At 41.5% G+C, this 27,072-nt stretch overlaps 1 protein-coding gene across 2 annotated transcripts in view; it reads left to right on the top strand.

Moving 5' to 3' along the window:
• The window catches only part of DARS2 (aspartyl-tRNA synthetase 2, mitochondrial), a 1,354,455-nt gene that overhangs the window by 424,661 nt on the left and 902,722 nt on the right, over positions 1–27,072 (top strand). For both annotated transcript variants that reach the window (XM_044085228.1, XM_044085227.1), the window contains one exon: positions 15,073–15,252. In XM_044085228.1, the coding sequence (XP_043941163.1) occupies positions 15,073–15,252 (180 nt within the window). The remainder of the gene's footprint in view (positions 1–15,072; positions 15,253–27,072) is intronic.

Raw genomic sequence — 27,072 nt, 5'->3', positions numbered from 1 at the left:
AGCTGTGCAGGACTGTAATGCCTTCCACATGTTTAGACCAGCTACTGTGCAGTAGGGGAAAAAGGTGGAGGTGTGTCAGTCTACATCACGAATAGACTCGTATCAGGATTGGTAAAGCACCATGATACACTAGACCTTCTTGTCCAAATAACCATCAGAAATGTCCCAGTACCATATATTGGGCAGCTATAGAACTCCCTGTAAGTGTGACACAAGAAAGCCACAACACCTATCTACAGGAGCAAGAATTATTCAGTATTAAACCCAACCAATGTTCCGCTGTGGTGACACCTGTGCCACCACTAGTGCAGAAGCATAGAGATTCCTGGACTTTGCTAACACAAATGTCCTGGAATAATTAGTCAGAATACCCAGAAGGAGGAGTAACATCATGGATCTTGGCCTTTCTAATTTGGGAGCATCTTGCACCATCCATTGCATATCTTCATCACTTGTTAGGTTAGTCCATAAATCAGTCTCCTTTGAAGTAAAACTGAAACCAGAGCTCCCTTCCACACAAGATACCTTTAGACATTTGTTTAAGACAAGCTTCCTACCCCTAAGTGATACATTGGCAAGCTTCAAATCCCCACCAAAACCCAGGTAAATCTACGGAATACTCAGAACCACCCCCATTATACCAGCATTTAAACAGCTATATAGATGCTGCAGTGCCCCGTAGGAACAAGTGCAGGACAAACCCCAGAAAAAACTAACATGGTGTAGCAGTAATATCAACAAGCTTTGTAATAAAAGGAAAGAATTTTGACCAAAAGTAAGGAGAGTAAGTCATAGAATATTAAAGCCCTTGTCACTGAAATAAACAAATAAGTCATGAGCTTAATCAAATCCACCAATGACAAGTTTGAGGCTAAAATAGGTACCCACGCCAAAGACGATCATAACGCATTTTTTTTAGTTATGTTCTACTTGGGAAGAGACTCGACTCTCCATCCACATAAAACAAAGTTCATCCCTGTCCATATTCAAACCCAACTTAGGTCTTATTTATGGTATGACCCCAGTTATTCTCATTAGGAGTAATATATAATTATTGACCATGGGATGCTTAAAGCCAGTCTATAACTGAAATGGAATGAGTGATTTTGTGCACAAAAAGGGAAATTGGCTAGGCTTAAAATGGTCCATAAGGACAGCTAGGCGAATACTTAACTATGAACCTGTGATGTGATGGTCAGGTTAAAAAAAAAGGCAGCAAGCACTTTGAGTATGTTTGCAGAAATATTGGCAGATTTACTGTTCTCCAGTATCTGTCATTATGGCAGACAGATCTGTATTACCATCTCGAATGGTAAAAATATTGAACGCTCACATGAGCAAAACGGTACAAAAACAAACTTGTTATTGTGGGGGGCTGCGTCCCCCATCCCCCGCTAAATATATATTCCAACTCCGAGGTCGCACTACTGTGAGGAAAGGGCAAATATTCCATTCCTCACTGTATCGTGACCCCAAAAAACAAGTTCGTTTATGTACCGTTACGCTCATTTGAGTGTTCGATATTTTTACCATTCGAGATGGTAATATAGACCCTGGCAGACTTGCTCTTCTCCACTAATGCAGTCACTGATGCTCAGTAAACAGAGACCACCAATGAGTGTGTAAATGATAAGTCTCCACTGCTTGTACAAGGCTGTCACTTCAGTAGACTACTGTGTACCTGTAACCTGTGGACCTGTGAACTTCACCTCCGCTCAGCCTTTTGCCACAGTTTTCCTTTTCAGGTTTCCCACTCCTAGTCTCTTGGACAGTTAACTGGGTTCTGTGTGAAGGATGTAATCTGCTATGTACCCACCTTACAACAACCTTAAAAGACTGCTAATGTTAACATAGCATGCTTTGTGCCACAGTTTTTACTGATGAGATCTACCCACCTGTTTTTTGGACAAGTTGCTGAGTTCTGCTTGAAAGATAAAATCTGCAGTGTACCACTCTAACTCCAGCTTAACTATCTTGTGTAACATTTTATAACACTAGGCAGTCTGCTTCATTCCTTTTGCTGGCTGTGTTAAACAAGGTGTTGGATAACAGTTATATAACACTAGGCAGGCTGCTTCATTCCTTTTGTTAAATAAGGTGTTGGATATCAGTTATATAACACTAGGCAGACTGGTTCATTCCTTTTGCTGGCTGTGTTAAATAAGATGTTGGATAACAGTTATATAACACTAGGCAGACTGGTTCATTCCTTTTGCTGTTAAATAAGGTGTTGGATAACAGTTATATAACACTAGACAGACTGGTCCATTCCTTTTGCTGTTAAATGAGGTGTTGGATAACAGTTATATAACACTAGGCAGACTGGTTCATTCCTTTTGCTGTTAAATGAGGTGTTGGATAACAGTTATATAACACTAGGCAGACTGGTTCATTCCTTTTGTTAAGTAAGGTGTTGGATGCCAGTTATATAACACTAGGCAGACTGGTTCATTCCTTTTGCTGGCTGTGTTAAATAAGATGTTGGATAACAGTTGTATAACACTAGGCAGACTGGTTCATTCCTTTTGCTGTTAAGTAAGGTGTTGGATAACAGTTATATAACACTAGGCAGACTGGTTCATTCCTTTTGCTGTTAAATGAGGTGTTGAATAACAGTTACACTGAAGAAGCTCATCTTACATGGAGTGACTGACAGTATCTTTATAGAAGTTGCATAGGGTCTTTTGGAGTAGCTGCCCTTATCCCCCTACAGTTGTTTGAACCGTAAGGGTTACCTAAGCCTTAGGGTTCATAGGTTCATAGGTTCATAGGTTCATACTAGGCTATCTGCCCAAGGGCATTTATAAGCCTAGCCCATAGTTATGTGGCTTTCACCACCCCTTTAGTTTGAATAAAAACTATGCCTATAATTTTTCTGTGCCTCTGTCAAGCAGTGACACTGAAGTAATCCCTGGGGTATATCTGCGATCTCCCATCCATTGGTCAAGATTCCTCTTGAACAAGGCCAGCGAGGTGCTCTGCCTCACATGTACCGGGATTTTGTTCCACAGCATAGGGAGTCTCTGGGTGATGAATCTGTCCCTCCAGCACGTTCTATTTATAACCGTGTCAAGGTTTAAGTCTCCCGCCCTTGTGGTTCTGAGGGATCTAGATTTTTTGAGGTGAAGCATATTCATCAAATCTGGGTTTGACATGGCCTTATATGTCAGGCACAGGTCACCTCTGAGCAAGCGGTATGAGACTGAATAGAGCTGGAGTTCTTTCAGTCGGGCAGCATAAGACATATTTTTGACCCTTTATCCTTTTGGTGAGGAACTTTTGGGGCCTTTCAAGCTGCAGCAGGTGTCTGGTCAGATACATTCGAGCGGGCATTGTACTCAATCATAGGTCTAATGAGTGATGAGTACAGGGGGACGATGACCTCCCTTGATCTAGATGTGAATCCCTTCATGATCAGGTGGGCGATATAGAAGGTTTTCCTAACTACTTTAGCAACATGAGTGTCAAACGAAAGGCTACTGTCAACTTGGGTCCCCAGATCCCTGATGGCTTTTTCTGTGCTCAGTGGATTGCCACCTATATGGTAGCTAGGGGTAACCTTGTTTTTCCAAAAGGGTATGACTATGCATTTTTTGGCGTTTAACTTCAGGCCATGGCTCTGGCACCAGTTATCCGTTTCTGTGAGGCCCTTCTGGAGGATATCTGTGTCAGATGTGTTTTCGACTATGGCGCCCAGTTTGCAGTTATCTGCAAACTTTGTCAGCCATAACCCTCCTGTGTTTGCTTGTACTTCAGAAAAGTAGATGCCGAACAAGACTGGACCCAGGACTGAGCCCTGTGGGACACCACTTGTGACAGGCTTTGAGTCTGACATGGCTCCAGCAACTCTGACCCTGTGGGTTCTGTCACTTAGCCAGTTTGCAACCCATCTTGTGATGTATGGGTTTACATTCAAGCTGATGAGTTTTTCGATGATACCTGAGTGGGGTATTGTGTCGAAGGCCTTTGCCAGGTCGAGGTAGGCTGTATGGACTGCCTTTCCTCATCAATGGCCTTGGTGACTGTCTCGAAAAAGTCAACCAAGTTTAAGAGGCAGGATCTGCCTTTGACAAAGCCAAACTGGGTTGGATCCAAAGTCTGCAAGTTCCCTATATCTTTATTTATGAGTTCCATTATGATCCTCTCCATGGCTTTGCAGATAAGGCTTGTCAAGCTAATGGGGCGGTAATTTCCAGGGTCTGTGGAGGCACCGCCCTTATGAAGTGGGACCACAGTCGCCGTGCGCCACTCCTTGGGTACGTATCCTGAGGTGAGGCTAAGATTAAACAGCTGTCCTAACTGTGGGTTTAATTCCTTGTTGAGTTCATGAAGCACACAGCCGGGGACACCATCCGGTCCCATGGGTGCTGTGTTTTTTGCCTTAGTGAGGGCAGTTCTCACCTGGGCGTTGGAGATGTTTGGGGGGCTACAATCCTCTGGAATAGATATCTCTCCTTTTGTGGGGGGGAGATGTTTGCACTGAACCTGTCAGCCAGTATGTTAGCAATGTGTGTAGGTTCAGTAATTTTCAAATCATTTTGAACTAATTCTGAGCATATCTGGGAGTTTCCTCCTAGGTTTCTAACATAGCTAAAGAAGGCCTTATGATTGTCTTTAGAGTCCTTGGCGATTTTTCTCTCAAAATTTGCCTTGGATGATTTTATGAGAGCTCTTAGTTTTTTACTTATAATGATCAAAGGTGTCTTACCTTTCAAGGATTTTGCTCTATCTTGTAGTAGCTTCCTCCTTTTGTTGTAGAGCTTGTTTATGGCTGGGGTCCACCAGACTGGATGCTTGCCTTTGGTACAGAGAGTCTTAGTTTTGTTTGGGATTGCCTGATCCATGCAGTCCTGTAGGTGCTGGTAGAAGGCATTTGTAAGTGATTCAGCGGTTTGAGTAATGTTTACCACTGGCTCAGGGGCCTTAAAGGAGACCACACTAGTTTTTAGAAGTGTGAAATCGGCTTTTGAGAAGTTTTTCACTGTGGTCTTTTTTGTTTCAGGTGGGGGCGGGATGAGGACCTCCAGCGAGATTATTTTGTGATCTGATCTCACCAGTGAGGGGTATACTTCCGGTGTTGAACATTTTGATCCCATGTTCGTGATGATGAGATCAAGTATGTTTTCTCCTCTTGTGGGGATGGTGACTAGTTGTTCCATGGCATTTGAGTATGAACTCCAGGAATCTTTGGGTTAGAGTGTTCGGGCTTGAGTAGTGTTCCCAGTCTATATTAGGGTAGTTGAAGTCACCTAGTATGATGGTGTTTGGAGATACATTTATCCTCCAATGTTTTCAGGAAGGCCATGTGAGGTTCCTGAGTTTGAGAGGGTGGCCTGTAACATGCTACAAATTGCAGAGCAGTCTTGCCTATGGTTAATTGCACCTGGATGGTCTCCGATGCATCGTGCGTTGCCACCAACCTTGAGGTGTGGGTGTCCTTTATGAATATGGACACCCCCTCCTTTCTTGGTGTTGTCCGGATTTTGGGGCCGGAACGCATGATATGAGGTGAAACCTGTTAGTGCTGGGGTGCTCTCAGGAGCCTTGAACCAGGTTTCTGTCACAGCACAGACATCGATGTTCTCCATATTGAGAAGGGCCTCGAGTGCGTGCATCTTGAGATTGAGACTTCTGGCATTGAGCAGCATTACCCTTAGATTTTTCCTTTTTGGTGTTCTAGGGTGGTAGGTTTAGAATTTGAGCCTTGCCTAAAAAAGGCACTATGGGGGTGGCAAGAGCCTTTGCCAATATCCGGAAGCCCAGGGGTGACAGGTGCAAGCCGTCCCTTGCGAAGCAGCGTGGCTTGTCCAGCATGTCATCCCAGGCAGACAGACAGACATTGGATCCCCTTTGAATGACACCAGAATTTAAGCCAATTATTAAAGCTGATCATCTTATCACTGTATTGTGGCATCATTCTAGGTGAAGGTAGGATACTGCTCAAGGTCAGGGTCATACCTGCCTGGGCTACATAATCAGAGAGCTCCTCGATGTCCCTTTTCATGTAGTCCAAGGAGGTACGTCTCAGGTCGTTGACACCAGCGTGGACAATGACTGAGTCGTACTTGTACCTGCTGTTGAGAGACCTGAGTGCTTGCGTTATGTGGTGGATTCTAGCGCCCGACAGGCAGCTTACTGTGACCTTTTCCTTACTCAGTCTGGTGAGCGGGACGTCAGTGTGTCTGACTATGGAATCACCAATGACAAGTGTGTCTGGCATTTTGTTTGGCCTTAAGGGCTGTGACTGTTTGACACTCTGACTGTGTGGTCTATGTGTTGCATGTGTTGGGTCGTGAGGTGGTAGTTGTTTGGGTGTCTGCTTTGGTGGCCTCTGCTGTTTTGGTAAATTTTTGATCAGAGCCTCCGAGTATGTCTTTGTGTGAGTATGTGTATGATTTGAAGTTGTGATGGTACCATGTGTGACTGGGTATGTATTGTGTGTGGTTACCTTCTCCTCCTGTCTGGTCTTGCCAGTCCTATGTTGAGAGAGCTCAGCCTCCAGTTTAGCCATATAGTTGCATCTCTCGCATGTATTTGTGTTTTGTGGGAGAAGGAGAGGATTGTCTGTGTACATGAGGCAATTATAACATTGCCTCAATATTCCCAGGTTCACCAGTTGAGCTGGAGAGGACACTAGCAACTGATCCCTCGACATACTAGAAGTAGTAGATAAAGAGACTTTCAAAGGACTCCGGGGGAAGTGGGTTTTAGGCTGGTGTGGTACTATCTATAATAAGAGTGCTTTATCAAGGTGCAAGTACTGTAGGAGTAAGTGCTAGGCTTTACAGATAGAGAATAGTCTACTTGGGAATCAAGTAGAGATGAACTTTTCAGTTATAGGATATGCTGGTTAGATCAGCAGTACAGCTCGAGGAAGGTAGTTCTAAGGGAAAATTTGAAGAGTGGAATTTAGATGTCCCAAATAGTTTAACCTTGTTTAACCGCCGCTGCTCTTGTGTGCAACAGTGGCAACTCCGGGCTAACGCGCGTTTAGCGTGTTTTATAGCAGGGGGCTGAAGGGAGCTAGGAATTGGCCCGAAACGACCAATGGACTACTAGTTTCTGGCTGAAACTTCACCAAATCGGACAAAAAGGCCGCTCAGTGCTTCCCACTCCCACTGGTAAGCAAAGAAACTTCCCTCCTTCCTAATAAGGCAATGGATCAGTAACAGGAACTAAAAACAAAGCCCAGGGATCAGCAACTCTGAAACTGGACTACTCTAGTTCAGTAAGGTGGGAAAACAAGAGATTTTTTGTTTTATTACAGAGATAAGGAAAACAGACAGTAAATGCTATAAATGCTGTAAATCGGCTAGCGCACTTTAGTGTGTAGCCTACAGAAACAATTTGCAACAATTAGTAACTTAAAGTGCAATAAACAGTGTAAAATGCAGAAATCTCTTAAAGTAGCAGTAAAACAGGCGAAATGCAGTCGCTAGCTTAATAACAGTGGGAAAGCCACAAAAAATACTTATATCTGGTAGAAAGTCACTCTTTTAGCTCTCTGCTGCTTGGATCACTCTGCAGGCCACCACGAGGATCTGTGCTGAGTTGGTACAAGCTGGAAAACGTGTTTAGCGTGTTTTATAGCAGGGGCTGAAAGGAGCTAGGAATTGGCCCAAAGCGACCAATGGACTACTAGTTTCTGGCTGAAACTTCACCAATTCGGACAAAAGGCTGCTCAGTGCTTCCCACTCCCACTGGTAAGCAAAGAAACTTCCCTCCTTCCTAATAAGGCAATGGATCAGTAACAGGAACTAAAAACAAAGCCCAGGGATCAGCAACTCTGAAACTGGACTACTCTGGTTCAGTAAGGTGGGAAAACAAGAGATTTTTTTTTTTTTTTTTTTTTATACAGAGACAAGGAAAAAACAGACAGTAAATGCTATAAATGCTTTTAGCGGCTAGCACACTTGAGTGTGTTAGCCTACAGGTAAAATTAAGCAACAAATAACTTTTTAAGAGTGCAAAACAGTTAATCAACACAAAAACAGTTTCAATAGAATGCAGAGCTGTATAAACAGGCTAAGATGCAGTCGCTAAGCAGTAAATATTCAAAAGCCAGAAAAAATACTTAAATCAGTTATAGCAAATACAGTTATAACAAATGCTCTGAAATATACTGTATATTTCCAATATGTTTGAGAAGGACAGTCAGAACACAAGAAGGTTCAGGCGAAAAAGAAAAAAAAAGTTTTGTTTTACTTTTTGAAAAGGGAAAAAGGAGGAACAGAAGGCCTTATCAAATGTTCTCTCTATTAAGAAGAATGAGCTAATGACACTAAACTGGGAGGTGTGTCACAGTAGGGGCGGGCAACTGCAAAGCCACCAAGTATAAGAGCAAGACACCAACAGGGAGGGAGGGTAGGGAGGGTGGGACAAAATAGCCTAAGAAAGCACTACAGAGTCAAATGAAAGTTTTTAAACAGATAAGGATTTGTGAAGATTCTGAATAGACAAAGTGCTTTATATATATTAAATTATAAAACGGTAATCTGTAAAAATAATCAAAAGATACTTATATTTTGTAGCTCAGTTGCGGTCAAACAACTTCTCCAGCCTGCACTGTGTGCAAAGACACCAAAGTTAGGGCAAGACCAGATCAACAACTTTTTTTTTTTACAAGAACACAAAAGAACCAGCCCCCACTAGCCAAGAGATAATTACACAGAGTAAATGTTTCAGTTTATACAATAGCCTAAGACAGCAAAGCACTGCAGAGTCAAATGAAAGTTTTTAAACAGATAAGGATTTGTGAAGATTCTGAATAGACAAAGTGCTTTATATATATTAAATTATAAAACAGTAATCTGTAAAAATAATCAAAAGATACTTATATTTTGTAGCTCAGTTGCGGTCAAACAACTTCTCCAGCCTGCACTGTGTGCAAAGATCTTGTTGTGGGCTTGACTTTGTGATGATGGTTCTTCTGCTACACTAACACCATGTTTATTCAATAATCTCCCCTCCCTACAACAGTTCTTAACTCAGCAGACTACTCAGTGCCTATGCACTGCATGTACCACTCATGGTATGCATTACTTTTATTGTTTGTAATGTCGGAGTCATCTTTTTATTTATTTACTGTATACTGCAAAAATACAGCATGTAAGTAAACTTAGCACAACAGTAGATGTTTGAATGATCACTGCTGTAGTAGCCATAGCTAATGAGTTGTATCCTGCCAAGGATACAACAGGAGCCAACTTCCAAAGCTTCAGAAAACCTTCCATGTGCCCAAACTGACAGCTCAAGCTGAGCTGACTAAAATACAAGTTTGGGCACCAAGCCCTTCAGAGCTTTCCTGCCAACAGAAAGACGGAGACTACACCCTGAAAGGACAGTGCTAGGAGCAGCAAAAAATAAATACCCACACCCTGGCATAAAAAGCATGCCAAGAAACAGGTGTGGGGGGGGGGGAGCAGATACTGCAGCAGAGATCATTCAAACATCTGCTGTTATGGTAAGTTTACTTATACAGCTGTACTGTGTTCATGTTGATCATTGCAGCAGTAGCCTTAGTTATGTGGGTAGATTATCCTAGCTTAATACATTTGGGAGGTGGAAGGGGAAGAGTTCTTGAACTCCTCACAGGTGGATCATTTGGAAGATCCGTCTCCAATCTAGTTTCCGTTCATTTGGGTCTACCGTGGTCTTGCCCAGCTTGTCTTCTACACAGTTTTGCTCTCAAAGAATATAGGATACCTGTAGAGTGACATTATGCTGTGAAGGTATATCCTGAGAGAATGTGGTTAGTCTGCAAAGGGGGGTACAACCTGGTTCCCCCTTACTTCTTGATGTACCCCATGACTGTGATGTTGTCTATAAGTACTTGAAGAGGTTCTGGGTGTTGCATGTCTCGTGTCAAATGATACACTGAGGCACTGTGATAGGTTGAAGTTGTTTATTGTACATAAACACATCAGGAGCTGTAACTGGAACATATATTTAAGCTAACTGACTGACTCATTACTTCAAACACACTCTTGTATGCATCTCCATTCATGCCTGCATTCATTCTGACTGGCTATACAAAAGTCTGAGGAACTTTACACATCCTGTCTGCCTTTTTAGGGGCAGCTGGTTGACTATTAGGAAAACTGTAGGCAGTGACACACACATACTCTAAAACAGACAGAAGAGCAGGAATGGGTGTAGGTTCTGGAAAATTCTTCTGTAACAACTCATAGTGTTTTCTGAGGGAGTGAGAAACCCAAATCTGATCCCACTGAAAACACTGGCACATTCTAGCAATAGTCTCAGAGAAAGAGAAATCCCACAGGGACAATCCGAAACTGAGCTTTCATCTGAGTCTGAATCAGAAATCTGAGGGAAAAAACCCGACTCAGTCCCTTCATCTTCCTGTTTCGATTCAGACTCTTGAATCTTGTCATGAAAACAGGAATCCCACTTCCTTTTACCTGAAATGACTTGACCAGAAGAGTCAATAGCCTGAATTAAACACTGAGCCAGACCCAGTAAACTACTCCTGTCCAAAGAAATTTGAGGAGGAGTAGATATATATGCTTTGTTTTCTGTTTCTTTTTTGTCTGGAAAAATGGGGCTATAGCTGTGTAACTAATGGCAGCAGCATCTTCCTCAGGGATGTGTGCAGCATTCTGATACAACAGGGACACCTTTCTTCTTCCCCCTCCTAAAACCGACAAGTGTTTCTCTCCCATGCCCACTGTGGGGGCCTCAGCAGCTGCATAGGACATAGCTAATCCCCAGACCATAGTAGCTGTAGGTGCTACATCAGAGGGTATATGATGGGAGGTCTGAGGTTCAGCAAATGGCCACAGCAGACTCACCCACCAAGTTTACCAAACAGAGTGAGCCAGTAAGCTGAAGGGGACTTTGCTTCTTTCTCTTCCGACATCGACAAAGCCCATTATGGTATTACAGTGGCTGAAAACACTGGAAATATGAACCACAAAGCATCATTGAAAATGATGAAGTCTACATCACATGGGATCACCCATTACCAACAGTTCAAAAGATAAATGCAAGAAAACCAGATATAGTGGTCTGTGAAAAGGAGACAAAAGTAGAATTAATCATAAATCGCTACACCCATTGACTACAGTGTGTTGCGTACAGAGAGACACAAAGTCATAAAATGTCAAGAGTTGCAGTAGAAGAAAGATACCCAGACAGTTCCAATAGTAGTAGGAGCAACGGGTTTTATAAAAAAAGAATGTACAGTCATATTTAGATATGTTACCAATATATGTAACTCCGTGCGAACAGCAGAAGAAGTCATTACTGGACACATTGTGGGTTCTGTGAAGAGCACTTTTGTCTGACATCAAAGATTGAAACAATACTAATTTCATGAACTTTAATTGTGCTTTGACTTAGGAATGTGGCCCATTCCCGTCATGGTATTGGAACCCAAAAGATTTGGAGAAGTTAATAGGGGAGAACTTGTCTAGGAGCTGACTAGAACAATAAGGAGAACTGTGGATTGAACCAGAGACCAGTATTTGATGGTTGGGAGGTTGGGGACAAAGACCAGCAATAATATGAAATTAAGAAATAAATGAATTGTAAAATGACATTTCCATAAGAAGCAGTTTAAACATGAGAACTGTGCTTTTATTTGTTTTATTTGACATTTGTTTACTGGGAAAGTCCAACTGGCATAAAATCCCATTTTCAGTGGAGGCCCAGGGAGAAACGCTCCACATTGGCATAAATATGGTAACAGTTAAAGTTAAATAAAGTTATCACAAAGCTTAATACAGAAAAATGGCATATTAACGAAGTACAAATTCAGCTTCAGTTCGTACATTATGAACCTATACATACTGCAAATATTTGCACAGCTATAACCAGCTGAAAATGAACATTCTCAATAGATGGAGTATTTACAAGTTGTAGATCATAGATATGACATCTTTGATACAGAGATGACTTGATAATGTAAGCTAAGCAAACATATATTTGATATTTGTCTAAGAAATGTCATTTACTAATTTTCTGTCTCCGAGCACTGTCATAGTATGCTGGTGGTGGAGGGACTATTTCAGCTTAGGGTAGTGCAACAAGTGGCTAAAAAAGACTGGACGTTTACTGAATACATTTCTTTAAATAAAGTGCATATTATTTTATAAAATAGTCCTGTCCAATATACATAGGTGTTTTAAATCTAAGTTTGGGGAAATGCTGTTTATGCTAGTGATATTAATTTAAGAAAGTACTGTCTCTTGTCATTTTAAGCATATTGTAATTCTGTGTAGATGTTGATATAATTACATACAAATGTAGAAAAGAAAAAACATAAATATTTTCTTGCATTGCACATTTTCTTTTTAACAATTATTCACTCCAACATTATAAATATTGCTCAATTCCTTCCCTTAAAGCTCACTCCTCCTCTTCCTAAACATTATCCTGCATATAGTGCTGACAAAAATTCCACGTATTTCTATGTAGTTTGTTCCTTTCCTGTAGTAGGGCAATGGTAGCAGTCACATTCCATGATAGAATTAATAATAGAGTTAATCAGAAAGTTATGTAAAAGGTCAGAGCCAAGAATTAAGGTGGGAGGGTTCCTCCGAGGCACCAAACAAGGCAGGGGTGTCTTCTTTCATGTTTGTTAAAATATTGTAAAAATGAAAAGTTAATTTTATTTACAGATGATATAATTTTGTACTTGAAAAATCCAGAAAAGGAAATTTAGTGTTGTGGAGTCTTTTGAGACAGTTTCAAGTCTTTTTGAGAGGTGAAATAAATGAAGATAAAAACAAAGCCTATAACGGTATACTCTGCACACAAACTTGGGTTGTTGGAAGTGTTTAGGAGTATGGATTTAAAAAGATTTTGTTATGGAAGGTAAAGATAATGGGAGAAGAGACCAAGCAACCGATAGCACAACATTTGAGAAACTTGAAGCTCTTGATTATGGGATAGTAAGGTACAAACAGTGACAGTGTTTAGTCCCATTAGTCGTGTTTGTATAGATTGATACTATCAGAGGTGGAATTGTGGGTGATAGTGTTGAAGGATTTTATTTGTGAGAGGAAGAGGGTAAGAATTAAGGGGATACATTGATCTTCCAGTAGAACAAGGTGGTTTAGGATTACCTTGTTTGATGTGATATTTTAAGGCTACACAATTAAGGCTCATATTCATAACACGAAGCACGAAATTATAAATCAAAGTGGAAAGGGATGATGATGATGATGAAGCAGGAGGAAAGGAGTTCAAGAAATTGAAAGAGTGGGATATTGGATGCAGACCCTTAAAGAGAATAATAACAACAGCCATACAATGTGTTATATTCTTAAAGTAGCAGAAATTGTTCTAAGAAGTAAGGTAAAATGGGAATGGATAAAGGAGATTTTGCCAGAAAGATAACTACAATTAAAAGTATAGAACATAGCAGGAGGGGCTGAAATTTCCTGCAGAAAACTGGAAGAGGAACCAAGTAATTGGGAACAAATGATTGGAGAGGAAAAGTAATAGAGTGGGATGACTCCAAGCAGTGTTTCGGGATACAGATTAAGAGACTGCCTTCCCTACCAGGGATTGGTATTGGAGTATAGGCAAAGAGAAAGGGATAGGGGTAGCCTAAGTGAAAGACCTGCTCTGGTTGAGTTTTTAGCTGATTCTAGAACAGAAGCTGCTGTTAAAAGGGATAATTACTAGTTCGTGTAAATATTGCATGATACCTCTTCTGATTGACACTTAAGAGTTAGAAGAAGCTGGAAAAGTAAGACTGGAAAGGCAGTTTACAAAGGAATAATGGGAGGGCATCTGTATGGCTCCCTGGTATGCAACAAAGTCCAGAAGGTTAGGAATTGTGTTTGGAAATGTTTGTGTAGGTAATTTTATACCCCAAGCAGACTGAGAATTTTTCCTCAAGTAGACAGCAAATGCTGGGGATGTGATGGGAAACAGAGAGATAATTGGTAATTTTTTTTTTTTTGAGACTGTAACAAGTTGGCAGATTTTAATAATTCCCTACCGAGTACTTTGTCAGAAATGTTGGGAGAGCAAATGGTTGCAACTAAGACAAATTTTTTTAAGGAAGTTATTCTTTTGAGCTGGAATATAGAAACATTGTTTAGACAAAGTAAAACCTTATTGGCTACCAAGAAAACAGTTACTAGAAAATGGAAATCAAAATATAAACCAACTATAGTTTAAGTACTGGATGGTTTAAACTCGACAATAGAATTGGTGGCAGGATCTTTAGAAAAGGGAGGGAGCAAATTACATAACATAAGTGGAATGTGTCAGACAGTGCGTGCAAAACAATGTTTAGGAGGAGTTGGAATAAGGTTTAGTGAAAGGCAGGAACTGAGCAGTTTATGTAATGTTGGAGTGAATGATAATTGTTAAAAAGACAGTGTATACTGTGTGAAAATAATGAAAATGTTACTTTGGTTTATTTTCTTTTCTGCTAATGTATGTGTAGCTGTGTCGTTATACTTTTGTACCACCAGGGTAAGTGTTCTAGAGTTTCTTTTTTAACTCTTCGTTGCTCTCAGGTTTATTGAGCCACATCTGTCTGTCTGTCTTTGGTAACCTGTCATCCGGCCATTTCATAGCAGGGGTGAGAGATGTAACTTATTGCGAGTACAGTTCTTCAAACATTCTCCTCACGTCTACCTTCTTTCATCGTCTCAGGTTAACATTTTATTCCTTCCTTCACAGCATTCTATCCTACTTTGCTCTTTAAAGTTCCTTCCTGGAATGTCGTAATTTACCTTTCTTTTTCTACTTATCTCATTTTCTGAAAGAGTCCAGTGAATCTTCTGTGCTTAGCCATGTTCTACTCCCACTTTTTAAATCCTATTTACTTACTAAGGCCTCACTTTCTTCCATTACTATTCCCCACCCCTTCTCACCCTTGCACTCACCATAATTTTAATCATGCGATTGGAACTGCCCTCTCTTTTCTGGGTAATGTGAATGCAGAAGTTAAACTGAAACTTTCATTTGTCTGTTCAGGAACTTCTGTTATTAACTGGAAGTTGTACACAGAATTTATAGACGAGAACATCATATTTCGACTTTATTTTCTTAGTCTCCTTAATTGATGTGTTGACTTTTCTTTTTCAGATTGATATAGAAATGTCATTTGTAAATCAAGCTGGTATCCAGGCATTGATAGAGGGTTTGATCCAGTATTCCTGGCCAGAAGAGAAAGGATCCATCGTCACACCCTTCCCGTCAATGACATATGCAGAAGCTATGGCTACCTATGGGACAGACAAACCAGATACACGGTTTGGAATGCAGGTACATTTTGTGCATCTATAGTTTGGGGAAGGGTGAAAGAAAAAGTAAGGAAAGAAGACTAGCTGGCCATCAGGTATCCTTCTTTTGCATGGAAATCTGTGCTCTTTCCTCTAGTTATGTTAAGACTGAGCAGATTGCAGGGACTTGTTTTGTGAATTACAGTTGAATCTCCATCACTCAAATTAATGCCTCACTTTACAGTATAGCTGTTTGGTAATATGTTGAATGCTGTTCATTTATTTCCATGTAAATGTTCAAAACTGAGGAATAACCAGCCTTCAAAGCAATAGCCAATGAACAAAAATAAAAGGCAATAAAAACACTCTTTATTTTCCACAGTTTCGTGTCTTCTCTGTGAAACTGTGGAAAATAAAGAACATTTTTATTGCCTTTCGTTTCAGTGGGGTGCTTCCTACAGCATTGGACTTTATTTTTGTTCATTTTTTTCATGTCCCAATCAGTGCAAGTGCTAGTTATTGTGGAGTGAGCTAGGGGTCATAATACACTAAAGCTAAAAACAGAGGTAATCCAGAAGGTTTGAGTCAAGTCTGGTATCACCTTTCACCGACAGGGTAACAGGACTAACAAGAAACAGAGTATAAAGGAGATAAAATCACTAACTAGCAGATGTAGGAGACTCTATCTGATACCCTCCCTGTGGGAGGAATAAAGACACCTTGTTATAGTTTCACGTAGTTTATTCAGTTAGGTATGTAGATGGACAAGTTTTCTTGTTCTCTTAAATTACATTCAACAGGTCAGTTATTTAAAAGTAGTTACAGACAGCAGTGAATGGGTCCAAGGCACCTGACTGGAGTACAGTTTGGGAGATGGAAAAACAAGGAGCCAATCCCAAAGGTAAGAGGTTTCTTATTTTAATATTCTTGAAGGACCCAAAAAGGTTTACCAGCTCAGCAGCCTGTAGAATGTCATTCTTAGTTAAAAGGTTTTTTATTTTTAACAAAACATAACAACATCAGGTCCCTCTGATAGAGTGGTTTACACGTACATCATTTGAAAATGCCTGCTTTTATGGGCTATCACCACACTTTATTAATGTGTTTTGCAACACATGTAATATAAAGGGCTGTGTCTGCCTTTATGAGGCTGATATTCCTGGGAAGTAATTATGAAAGCTTTATTACAGAACTGTTTTCAGCCTGACTTGTCCTTATTGATGCTTCTATCACATGTAATTTGAGAGTATGTACCCATTTTTATGGGAGTCACATCTGAAATATGTTAAATAATGATCTTCTTTTGTATAGCAAAAAGACTTACAAGAGACTCGTATACATGACGAATGTGACCAGTCCCCATTCTTTTTCCTGATGAGCTTTTCATATGTACTTCCTTGCTTTTCATCCACTGCAGGATTTGCAAAGTGGTTATCACGTGGACATAAGAGATATCAGAAACTTCAAACAAACAACAACAAACAGTGTGCAGAGGACAGTGTAATGCTGGAGTGCTTTTGGTGTGTATGCATACAATGTTGGAACTTATAACTGTGCCCCACCACTTTCACAAATCCACTGTACCAGCATAACCCTGTTTTCATCTATTAATGTTACATGTGTGGTGCTTCCTTAGACTCTTCTAAGCAACAATCATTTCTCTCTGAAGTGCATTTTGCTGTGAATGAGAGGAGGGCCGTTTGTTCCTCAAGGGTCTGTGGCTGGCCAGTGACTGTTCCTCTTTTCTATCCCTTTTGAAAAGCTTGACAAAGGTTAGTCTCTGGCATTGGACCAGTTAGGGAAGTGCTCCTACTCCTTAACCATGTTCACACTGAGAGCATTAAACTACTTCATTCACTTGATGAGACTTCAGTGGGACATTGTCTCGGTAGTGTCAAGGGTGGAGAAAACACAGCAGACTCAGGAGACTTAGCTGTCCACCTTGCAGTCTATTGCTAACATGTCCATGCATCTGCTTTCTAGCATGGCTGCTGGTATTGCCAAGTGTCACTGCACTTGGATGATATTGCTTAATCTTGCAGACTGCTTCAAGGTGTCTTTTATTAATGCCCCTATGATAGCTCTTCAATTCTTGGGTCTAAGGTTAAGGACAATTTGGCCAGGAGTGAGCAGGATGGAAATATGTCGTCTGCCATTGGACAAGATTCCATTTTTAGATAACACCAAAAACAAAATCCCAAACATCTTCCAGAAGTGCCACCCCACTGGATAAGGGATGCAGCCATTGAAATTCAGAAGCTGTTAGCAAATCGAGCCTTCCAAGAGGTCTCACCACAACAACCTGGTCTGGGTTCTGTTCAAGGTTCTTTTTATTTCCATTGAAGAACAATGACTTCAGGCCAATTTTGGATTTGAGCAAGTTGAATCACTGTTAAACAGACCAAGTTCTTAATGGTCATGATGCACTCCATATTGCTTCTTGAGGAAAGATAACTGGATGTGTTTGATCAACCTCAAGGATGCCTACAGTCGTATAAAGATAGTGAGGCAATCCAAGGGGTTTCTGTGCTTTCAGAGTAATCCTCCTTTGTTGCCAAGCCATTACCTTGCTGTCTTACAGAAACCTTTCAGCATCTCTTTTTCTCAAGCTCTTGGAATACATGGCCACCATCTGCTTAGTTCCACTGGCAAGTTACCACATGAGGGCTCTGCAGTGGGCACTTGCGGTGCAGTGGTCTTACTTGAGTCATCCAATGGAGTTTTTCATCATGTTGATGAATGTGTGTCAAGATCAGATCAGATGGTGATTGGAGTCTCCTCTGGTGTCCACCAGGAGACAGTCTCCCCCCCCCTGCTGGGTAAGGTCACAACAAATGCCTCTCTCTTAGGATGGGGAGGCATTTTGAAGGGAAGACTGTTCAAGGGGCCAGGTCCATGACTAATTCCAGTCTTCACATCAGTGTCTTGGAGATGAGAGCAGTCGTCCTTGCATTGCAGGCCTATCAGGACAGTCTTCCCAAGGGTATGATTTTAGTTCAGATGGACAATGTGTTTGTCTTCCGTTATATAAACAAGCAGAGAGGAACCCATTCTTACTCCCTTTGTCAGGAGGCTGTGTGGGTTAGGCAGTGGGAAATTTCATCTCAGTGGTTTCTGATTGCAGCAAATATCCTGGGGAAATTCAACATTTAATCAGGCAGCCTAAGCAGGAACATTCTTTTTCATCACAAGTGGTCCCTGAATCTGAGTTGCAGCTCAGATTTTTTGACGCTAAGGCACAACGTGTTGGGACTTGTTTGCTTCCCCATTTAACACCAAGTGCAGCTGCTGTTATGGCTTAGTTTTCCCCTTAGAGCCAGTTTCCCAGGATCACACTTCTGTATGCTTAGCCCCTGGGTCTCCTGTATGCATATTCTCTGACCCCTTTGATAATAAACATTTCTCCAGAGAGTTGCCTGTTGCAGAGGGACTGTGATCTTCATTGTTCCTTTTTGGCCTTGTCAGGTGTGGTTTGTTTCTTTGGTCTCTTCTGAGGTACCCTCCTTGGATGCTGGATTCTATTCCAGAACTGATTTCAAACCTGGTGGGCTTTGTGCCCACCTGACCTTCAGTTGCTCATGTCAACTACATGGATTCTTCAATTCCCCTGATGGCCAAAGATCATAACCTTTTAGACAGAGTTATGGATATTTTGTCCTCATCTCAGAAGGTGTCTGCTCATAAAGTATATGCTAGTAAGTGGAAGTGTTTTGCGTTTTGAGCAAACTCTAAAGGTTTGCACTCTTTCTCAGCTCCTTTGGAGGTGATTTTGGACTTTCTCGCTGATTTGATTCACTCGGGATCTATTTACTCTACTGTTAACGTACATTTGGCAACTGTTTCCAACTTTCACATTGGCAGAGATAATATGTCATTGGATGCTCTAAATATTTCAAAGGTCTTTCTTGAGGGAACTTCTTTGCTGCTGCCTCCAGTTTGGGATCCTGTTTTGCCATGGGAATTACCTTTTATGCTTTAAGTGCTTGCCGCACCTCCATTTGAGCCATCGGCTATGGTTGACTTGAAGATGTTTTGGAAAACCTTATTCTTGTTGGCTGTTACCTTTACAAAGCATGTGTCAGAATTGCAGGCCCTATCTTTGGTACTTCTGTATTTGTTTTTAAGTAAAGCTATGGTGTCAATCCAAATGGATCCTGCTTTTCTCTCAAAGATGGTTACAAAGAATGATTTTGAATGAGACAGATGTCCTTCCATTCATTGTTGCAATATTCTTAACATCTGGGATTCCCTGCCTAGGGCAGCCCGACATCCCGACACTATTCAAAAGCCTTAGGTTGCTTTAAGGTATGCAGTATGTCACGCATATGCTTCTCACATAGTGTAGGGCATAAAGGTGATGTCCAGATATATCATACTCAAAACGTCTTTGTCGCTAGTCTGAATGCCATCTCTCAGTTGTCGGTCTGAATGCCTACATCCCGTTGCTGGTTTCCGAACCGTTGCAGATAAGTGCCCCATTGAGGTTTCGTTTTTTCTTATCTTTTGATTAATTCCAGAGTTTCATGTCATCCAAGAATGGTAAATGCCAGTGTGGGGGATAGATTCCCCATAAAGACCACCACAAACAATGTTTATTTTGCCTATGTGCCTTTCACGACCACATGTCCTGTTCTGTTTGTCAGAGTTTAGTACCAAAAACTCTGCACAGTAGGCTTTCTTCCTTAAAATTGTATTTGGGGAATCTGCAATTTAAGCTTCTTCCCAAGGATGCTATGGAAAGAACTTCCTGCCCCGAGGGTCAGCAGTCAGAGAAGAAGGTGGGTAAGAAACCAAGACCAGAATTTTCTGCTGTCCAGCCTCTGACAGATGTTTCTCCCATGGTGAGTGAGAACCCAGAGGTTCACATGGCTTTGTTGTCCGATTCCTCTGCTATGACCGGATTAGAGGCTGGCGGGGATGCAGCTTTCAGCACATCCGATGAGGCTTTGAAGATGTCCATTTCAGGCATTTGGTGGAACCACAGTTGATTATTTCTGAGGGGCCTAGGGGGTGTTCCTCAGATTTTAGTTAAGGAAGAAGCCTACTACTGTTATTGAATGCCATCCTGGGTCAGAGCCTTCTAAGGTTTACAGGGCAGATGTCCCATTATAGAAAAAACAAAAAACTAAACATGTTTCTCCTACCACTAGGGATCCACAGAGTGAGTGGCAGGCCTTCACTCAGCATTTGCTTAACGCATGGTCCTTTACTCCCCTTAAAAGACCCAGGGACAGGATTCCTCTGAGGAGGAGTTGGATTCTAATGAGGAATTCCTTGCTTACTCTTCTCAAATTCCTTCTCCTTTGGACTGCGGGTCAGAGGAAAAGGAATCTACCAGTCCTGATACTCCCTTTGAAGAGATTTCCTTTGGGGACACTATCTCCAGGATGATGGAGTTTTTTTAAATGGGGTTGTGTTTAGGTCTCTGAGATTCATAAGAGGTGCTATGAGTTGCTGCAGATGGAATCCCCTAAACCTTTTGCTATTCCTCCTGTTTTGTCTGCTTTGTTGGATGCATTTTCCAATGTCTCTAAAGCTTCTGATTCTTTGCCCCCTATTCCTAAGAAGTATAATAGGTTTTATAGGGTGCCTGAGGACTGTAGGTTTTGTACAAGTGTCCTGCTGCTGACCCATCAGTGGTGTCTATAGCTTCTGACAAAACCTCTCCGTTGCTTCCTTCGCCCAAGTTACTGTCCTTTCATAAAGACAGCAGAACCATGGAAAAGGCGAAGTAAGACGGTTTACACCTCGGCTGCCTTTGTTTGTAGGGTTGTTAATTATCAGACTCATATGTCCAGGTATGTGTTGGCTCTCCTATCTCAGGCTTATGAGGTTATTTCTGATCTTCCAGACTCTGAGGGCAAAACTTCTGCTGTTTCCCTGTTAGAGATTTCCTCCCAGGTGGCTCGTCATTCCATCAAGTGTAGTTATGATGCTGCACATGTTTCTAGGGCTGCTGCTTTTTGGTCAGTGATGAGGAGGTATTCTTGGCTTCAGCTTCAACCATTGCCTGATGATACCAAGGCTAAGTTGATGAATGCCCCTATTGATAATTAACACTTGTTTGGGGAAGTTGCTGCTGATTTGTTTAAGTCTCTTCAGGATAAGGGGAAGGCTTTATTGGACCTCAAATGTGTTTGTGTCTCTTGTTCCTACAACAATCTCGCCCTCCTCCTAAGGGTAAAAAGGGTGACAAGCGGGCTCTTCTGCTAATGCTATTCAGACTTCAATGCCTCAGAAGTCTTCCTTTCCAGGTAAACCAGGTTCTGACTATCCATCTCTACCCAGTCATGCCCCCCCCCCCCCAGCTTGGCTTCAGATTACTCAGGAATCATGGGTTCTGTCTATTATTTGCCAGGGGTATTTCATGATGTGGAAATCCTGTTCCCCTTTTATGGGCATTCCTCAGCCTCCTCTGGAACAAACAACTCCCCCTTTTCCCAGAGGTACTTCGAGACCTTTTGATTCAAGGTACTATTCAAAAGGCGCCTGTGTCCCAAATGGGGAGGGGGTTTTACTCCATGATGTTTCTAGTACCCAGAAAAGAGAGTACTTGGAGACTTATTCTAGACATCTCTCATCTAAACATTTTTCTGAAGGTGCCCACTTGTCAAATGTTGTCCCTTCAGACTTTGTCCCGTCTTTTGCTTTCTCAGGCTTATATGATGTCTCTGGCTCTCATGGATGCTCATCTCTATATTTCAATCCATCCCCTTTTCAGGAAGTTTTTGTGTTTCTATGTTGTTTCCTGACATTTTCAGTTCTCTGCTTTGCCCTTTGGTCTTTTTACTGCCCCAAGGGTATTCACCAAATGCTTCGCTCTTGTGATTGCTTTTTGCAGGCTTCAGGGGATCCAGGTATTTCCTTACTTGGACCACATGCTGATTCAGGCATCCTCTCCAAAGAACCTGTTGCATAATCTTCATTTTGCTATTTCTCTTCTTCAGAGCCTGGGGTTCACAGTAAACTTCAAAAAGTCTTCTCTGACTCTTCTCAAGACTGTTTTTCTGGGTTGCAGGATTCAGGCGGTGCCTGTTCTGGCATCCCTGGCTCCTCCCAAGGCCTTAACTCTCGTTTCCTTCTTTCAGACTCTTCTTCTCTGGTGTCTGTTACAGTCAGGGCGTTTCTGAGAGCTGTGGATTTCATGGCATCCACCATTCCTATGCTCTCTGTGGCCAAACTCCATATGATAAAGTTTCAGTGGTTTCTGAAGTCAACAAGTAAAAAAGCCAAAAACCAAATCCAAAAAACAGTCTGGAAGAAGAAACGAACACCTGAAATGGCAATAGCGTAGAAAAATCCTTTATTTCTGCTTTCGTCAACAGACTTCATCAGAATAACACCAAACTAAAACACATCAGATATATATATACTCTATAAAGTATCACATTAACCAATTAATCAATCAACATATATAAAAAATATATATACAACTATAAAAAATATATATAAAATTACAATAAAATTGATGTTATCAATTAAATAAAGAAAGGGAACCAAGTGCTTTTTTGTCAATACTTAAAGGGGCCCCTTTTAAAAAACATTTAATATTAATGGTCTCATTTAAACCGGGTGGTTTATCAGCCTATAACTTCACCTGCCACAGTGTTTCCCTTTGCTCTACATAATTTTTATAATCACCACCCCTAAGATCGGTTTTGACTACCTCCACTACTGAAAAAACAAATTTTTTGAAGTTATTACAAGTAGTAGAATGTCTAAATAAAACACTGTTGACATCTTTACTTTTGATGTTATAAATGTGCTCACGAATGCGAACATTTAGACTACGGGTAGTCATACCGACATAAAACCCAGAACAGGAACAACAGTTGGCAACGTACACCACCCCCTCAGTACGACAATTGACATGTTCTGGCACCATAATGGTCCGCTGATAAGAGTCTACAACTACATTAGGACCTGTGGCAACAAACCTACACATATTACAATTGTTACATGTAAACATACCCTTAGCATATTTATTCGAATTGTTCAATGTATCATGACTAAGTTCTAAAGCTTTCTTGATGTTAAATAAATTCCTGTAAACAAAATTTGGTTTGTTGCCCAAAATCCGAAAAATATCTGAATTGCCTTCAATAATTCTCCAATTATTCATGAGAATTCTTTTAATACGCTCTCCATCCGTGCTCATCTCTAAAGAACAAACAACATTGTCAAATTTTTCAAAATTAATATTTTTGTTACTTGGAATATTTAGGGAACCAGGGCTCGGGGTATTCAACAAAGCTGGATAATGTTGTTCTCGTTTACCTAACACTTCGCTTATAATTTTATTCAATAACTCTAAAGGATACCCTCTCTGAAGAAATAAGTTTTTCATAAACTCAATCTCTAAACAAAGATCAGTTTCATCTGAGGTCATCCGACAAGCTCTGATGACTTGTCCCTTGGGGATGTTACTAATCATGTGTTTAGGATGTGCGCTAGAATAATGAACGTAACTATTCGTAAAGGTGAAGTTAAAGGCTGATAAACCACCCGGTTTAAATGAGACCATTAATATTAAATGTTTTTTAAAAGGGGCCCCTTTAAGTATTGACAAAAAAGCACTTGGTTCCCTTTCTTTATTTAATTGATAACATCAATTTTATTGTAATTTTATATATATTTTTTATAGTTGTATATATATTTTTTATATATGTTGATTGATTAATTGGTTAATGTGATACTTTATAGAGTATATATATATCTGATGTGTTTTAGTTTGGTGTTATTCTGATGAAGTCTGTTGACGAAAGCGGAAATAAAGGATTTTTCTACGCTATTGCCATTTCAGGTGTTCGTTTCTTCTTCCAGACTGTTTTTTGTTTCTGAAGTCAAGTTTGGCTTCAACATGCTCATGCAGAGTTTGTAGTTCCTCTTCTACCTTGTCTCAAGAAGGAACTTCAGTGGTGAATCCAGCAGTTGTCTTTAAATACAGAGCTCCCTGTTCATTCCACTCTTCCCTCTCAGGAACTGATCACAGACACTTCACATGTGGGATGGCGAACAGCTTTTGGCTACCTAAAGGTTCAGGAGGTCTGGTCTCCTCTTCAACAGAAGGAGCACATCAGTGTCAAACAGGTGAGAGCTCTTCTGCTGGCTCTTCAGGCTTTTCATCCTCTGTTTTCTCCAAGACCTCTCAAGGTATTTACAGACAATACCACAATGATGTAGTACGTAAAGAAATGGGGGAACAAGATCTTACCTTCTTTGGTAGTTGGCACTCCTGGTATGGATCTTGCTGTCCATTATCAAGTGACTGTCTGGGCAGTTTACATACCCCAAGGTCAAATATTGTGGCAGACCCTCTTAAGTAGGTTCTTAACTCAATTCCACAAATGGATGCTTCACAGGGATGGGTTTCTGGACATTGTCCAGCATTGGGGTACTCCTCAAGTAGATATATTTGCCTCCCCGCTGAACAGAAAACTTTGTGCCAGAGTCCCAGGTTCTGTGGTTTGAAAGGTGGACACCCTCTCTTTTTCTTGGAAGGGGATGTTTCTTTATGCATTCCCTCCCCTTTCTCTTATTCCAGGAGTCCTGTTCAAAATTCAACAGAATGCTCCCAAAACTTTGTTGGTGACTCCCTTTTGGCCAAGACAGCATTGGTTCTCTCTTCTGCATTTAGCCAAGGGCAATCATCACAAGTTACCTCACAGGGTGGACCTACTCACACAAGACAAGGGATCTCTCATTCATCCCCACCTTTCCACTCTTCAGCTGACACTGTAGGTGGTAGGATTTTGATTCCACATAGACACCTTTTTTTCCTGAGGGTGTGCTCAGGGTTCTGCAGGAAGCTAGGAGACCCAACACTATGAAATCCTACTTGTCCAAATGGAAGAGGTTTTTTGTTTGTTGTCTCTCTCGTAACCTGGATCCACTTACTGTGGATGTTCCTTTGGATGTTCTTTGTGTTTCACTGTTGCAGTCCTGACTTGCGTGATTTCCTGTGGAAGCCCTTGGCCAGCCCGACTACCAGAATAAAAAGCTCCCTCCTCCCAAGGTTGTACACTTGGATATAAGGAGGAGCCAGCCACCATGACAGCAGTCTTTCTTGCCGTCAGAGCCCGAAGCAGTGTTTCAGTGCATCAGTCCAGTGAGAAGTCTCTTAAAGCTAAGTTCCCCATTGGAGGAACTCTTTTTCTTGATTTAACTCATGCCAGATAAGGTTAACAGTTGTCTTCTCTATGGTAAGCAAATCCCACACTGAGACTTTCATACTTTGTGTGTTACCTGTCTAGGCCCGGATCACAACGTCCCTAGTTGTCATTTTTGCACCCGTTTCAGCTCTGGGACTATTAGGTGTAGGGATGAAATCTTAGCTAGGGTTCTTAGTCTGCAGTCTTCCTCGCATCGTTCGATAGCATCCACCAGTCATCCTGAGGTTGAGCCCCCTAAGCTTAAGAAAGACATGGAAAAATACCCAAGCTTAGGGCTTCCGATGACTACCATTCACCGTCGGCCAGTCCCCCAGGGCTCGTTGTTGCTGAGGAAGGTGAGGTGCTTTTGCAACCCTCTTCTGTGACATAGGTGGTGGCCGACCTATATGGAGTCTGACATGCTGTCAGGTTCCTTACCCTTCTACACAGGCCTTGGGTTTCAGTTCATTTGGGACCAGAGTCACTCAGCAGACCTCTGCTTCTGACAAGCTATCTTGCACTGGTGATGTTTCTTTGAGGTGTCAGCCTGCATCAGTTTTTCCTTACAAAGAGACTGGTGTCCAGATGGCAGACGTACTTAGGCCCAAGGCTAAAGCTTTTCCTAAGAAAGGTTCTACCTCAGGTCCTATGCCTAGGCTTACCGTCTCCCACCAAGATGTGGTCAGGTTAGCTGAGGACCTCATCTCTTTAATCAGAGCTGGGCAATCCCCTTTGCAGTCTTCCCCAGGAAAAAGGAAGAGGGATCCCTCCCCAGAAGTTTTTTCTGAACCTCCTGATTTAGGTGAGGATTCTGAACAGGAGGGGGTCTGTCTTTGAGGAGGAAGCCTTTCTTACTTCTATGAAGAATCAGATTCAGAGGAGAACCTGCCTTCAGCTTCTCCTCCTGAAGACGTATCCTTTGGGGAAACGCTCCATACCATGAAGGAACATTTCCAGTGGGTGGCACAGGAATACCCCACAATCTAAAAAGAGGGTTAGGGAGATGTTCTTCGTGTTTCACTGTTGTAGTCATTACATTTGGGTAATCTGCTGGTAAGTTGCCCTCAGTCAGCCTGAATATCAAAGTCTTGGGTCCTGCATCAGTTGCTGTCTCCTCTTCCATGACGTCAGGTCGTCAGGGGTATAAAACAGGCAGCCAACGCCATTTTCTTTAGTCTTTCTTGCCGTGCAGTTCGCAGAAGCAGTTGGCAAGTGCTGGTCGGCCGACTCCTGAAATTTTCGAATTCAAGTTTCAGAACCGAAGTCTTCAATTAAAGCTAAGTACCCCATTGGGGAAACTTTTTCTTGCTCCATACCGATGTCAGTAAAAGTTAATAATTGCATTACTTGTGGGAAGCAAATACCTCATAAGGATTTTCATTTGTACTGTATTCCTTGCCTATTCCCAGATCATAATGTGCCTTGCTGTCGGTTTTGTGCTAGATTTAACCAATGCACTATTAAGCGTCTGTATATCTTTGCTTCAGAATATTTTGGAAACAGATTTAACTACCCTGAAATGTCATCGGATAGCAATCCGACTACCGGAGTTCACAAAAAAATGCAAAGAAAAGGATAGAGACAGACCGTCAAGGTCCAAAACCGACGACGAAGCTTCTCCTAAGCCAGTCGCCAGTTCGCCGGTACTCAGTGAGGCACTTTCGCAGCCCCTGATACCCGCTACTTTCGAGTCACAGGCCTCTACCAAGACC

The sequence above is a fragment of the Protopterus annectens genome, chromosome 10.part0, assembly GCF_019279795.1.
Source record: "Protopterus annectens isolate FY-2018-M chromosome 10.part0, PAN1.0, whole genome shotgun sequence".
Classification (NCBI taxonomy): Eukaryota; Metazoa; Chordata; order Ceratodontiformes; family Protopteridae; genus Protopterus; species Protopterus annectens.
Note: the sequence above shows the minus strand (reverse complement) of the source record. Positions and strands in the feature narration are given on the sequence as shown.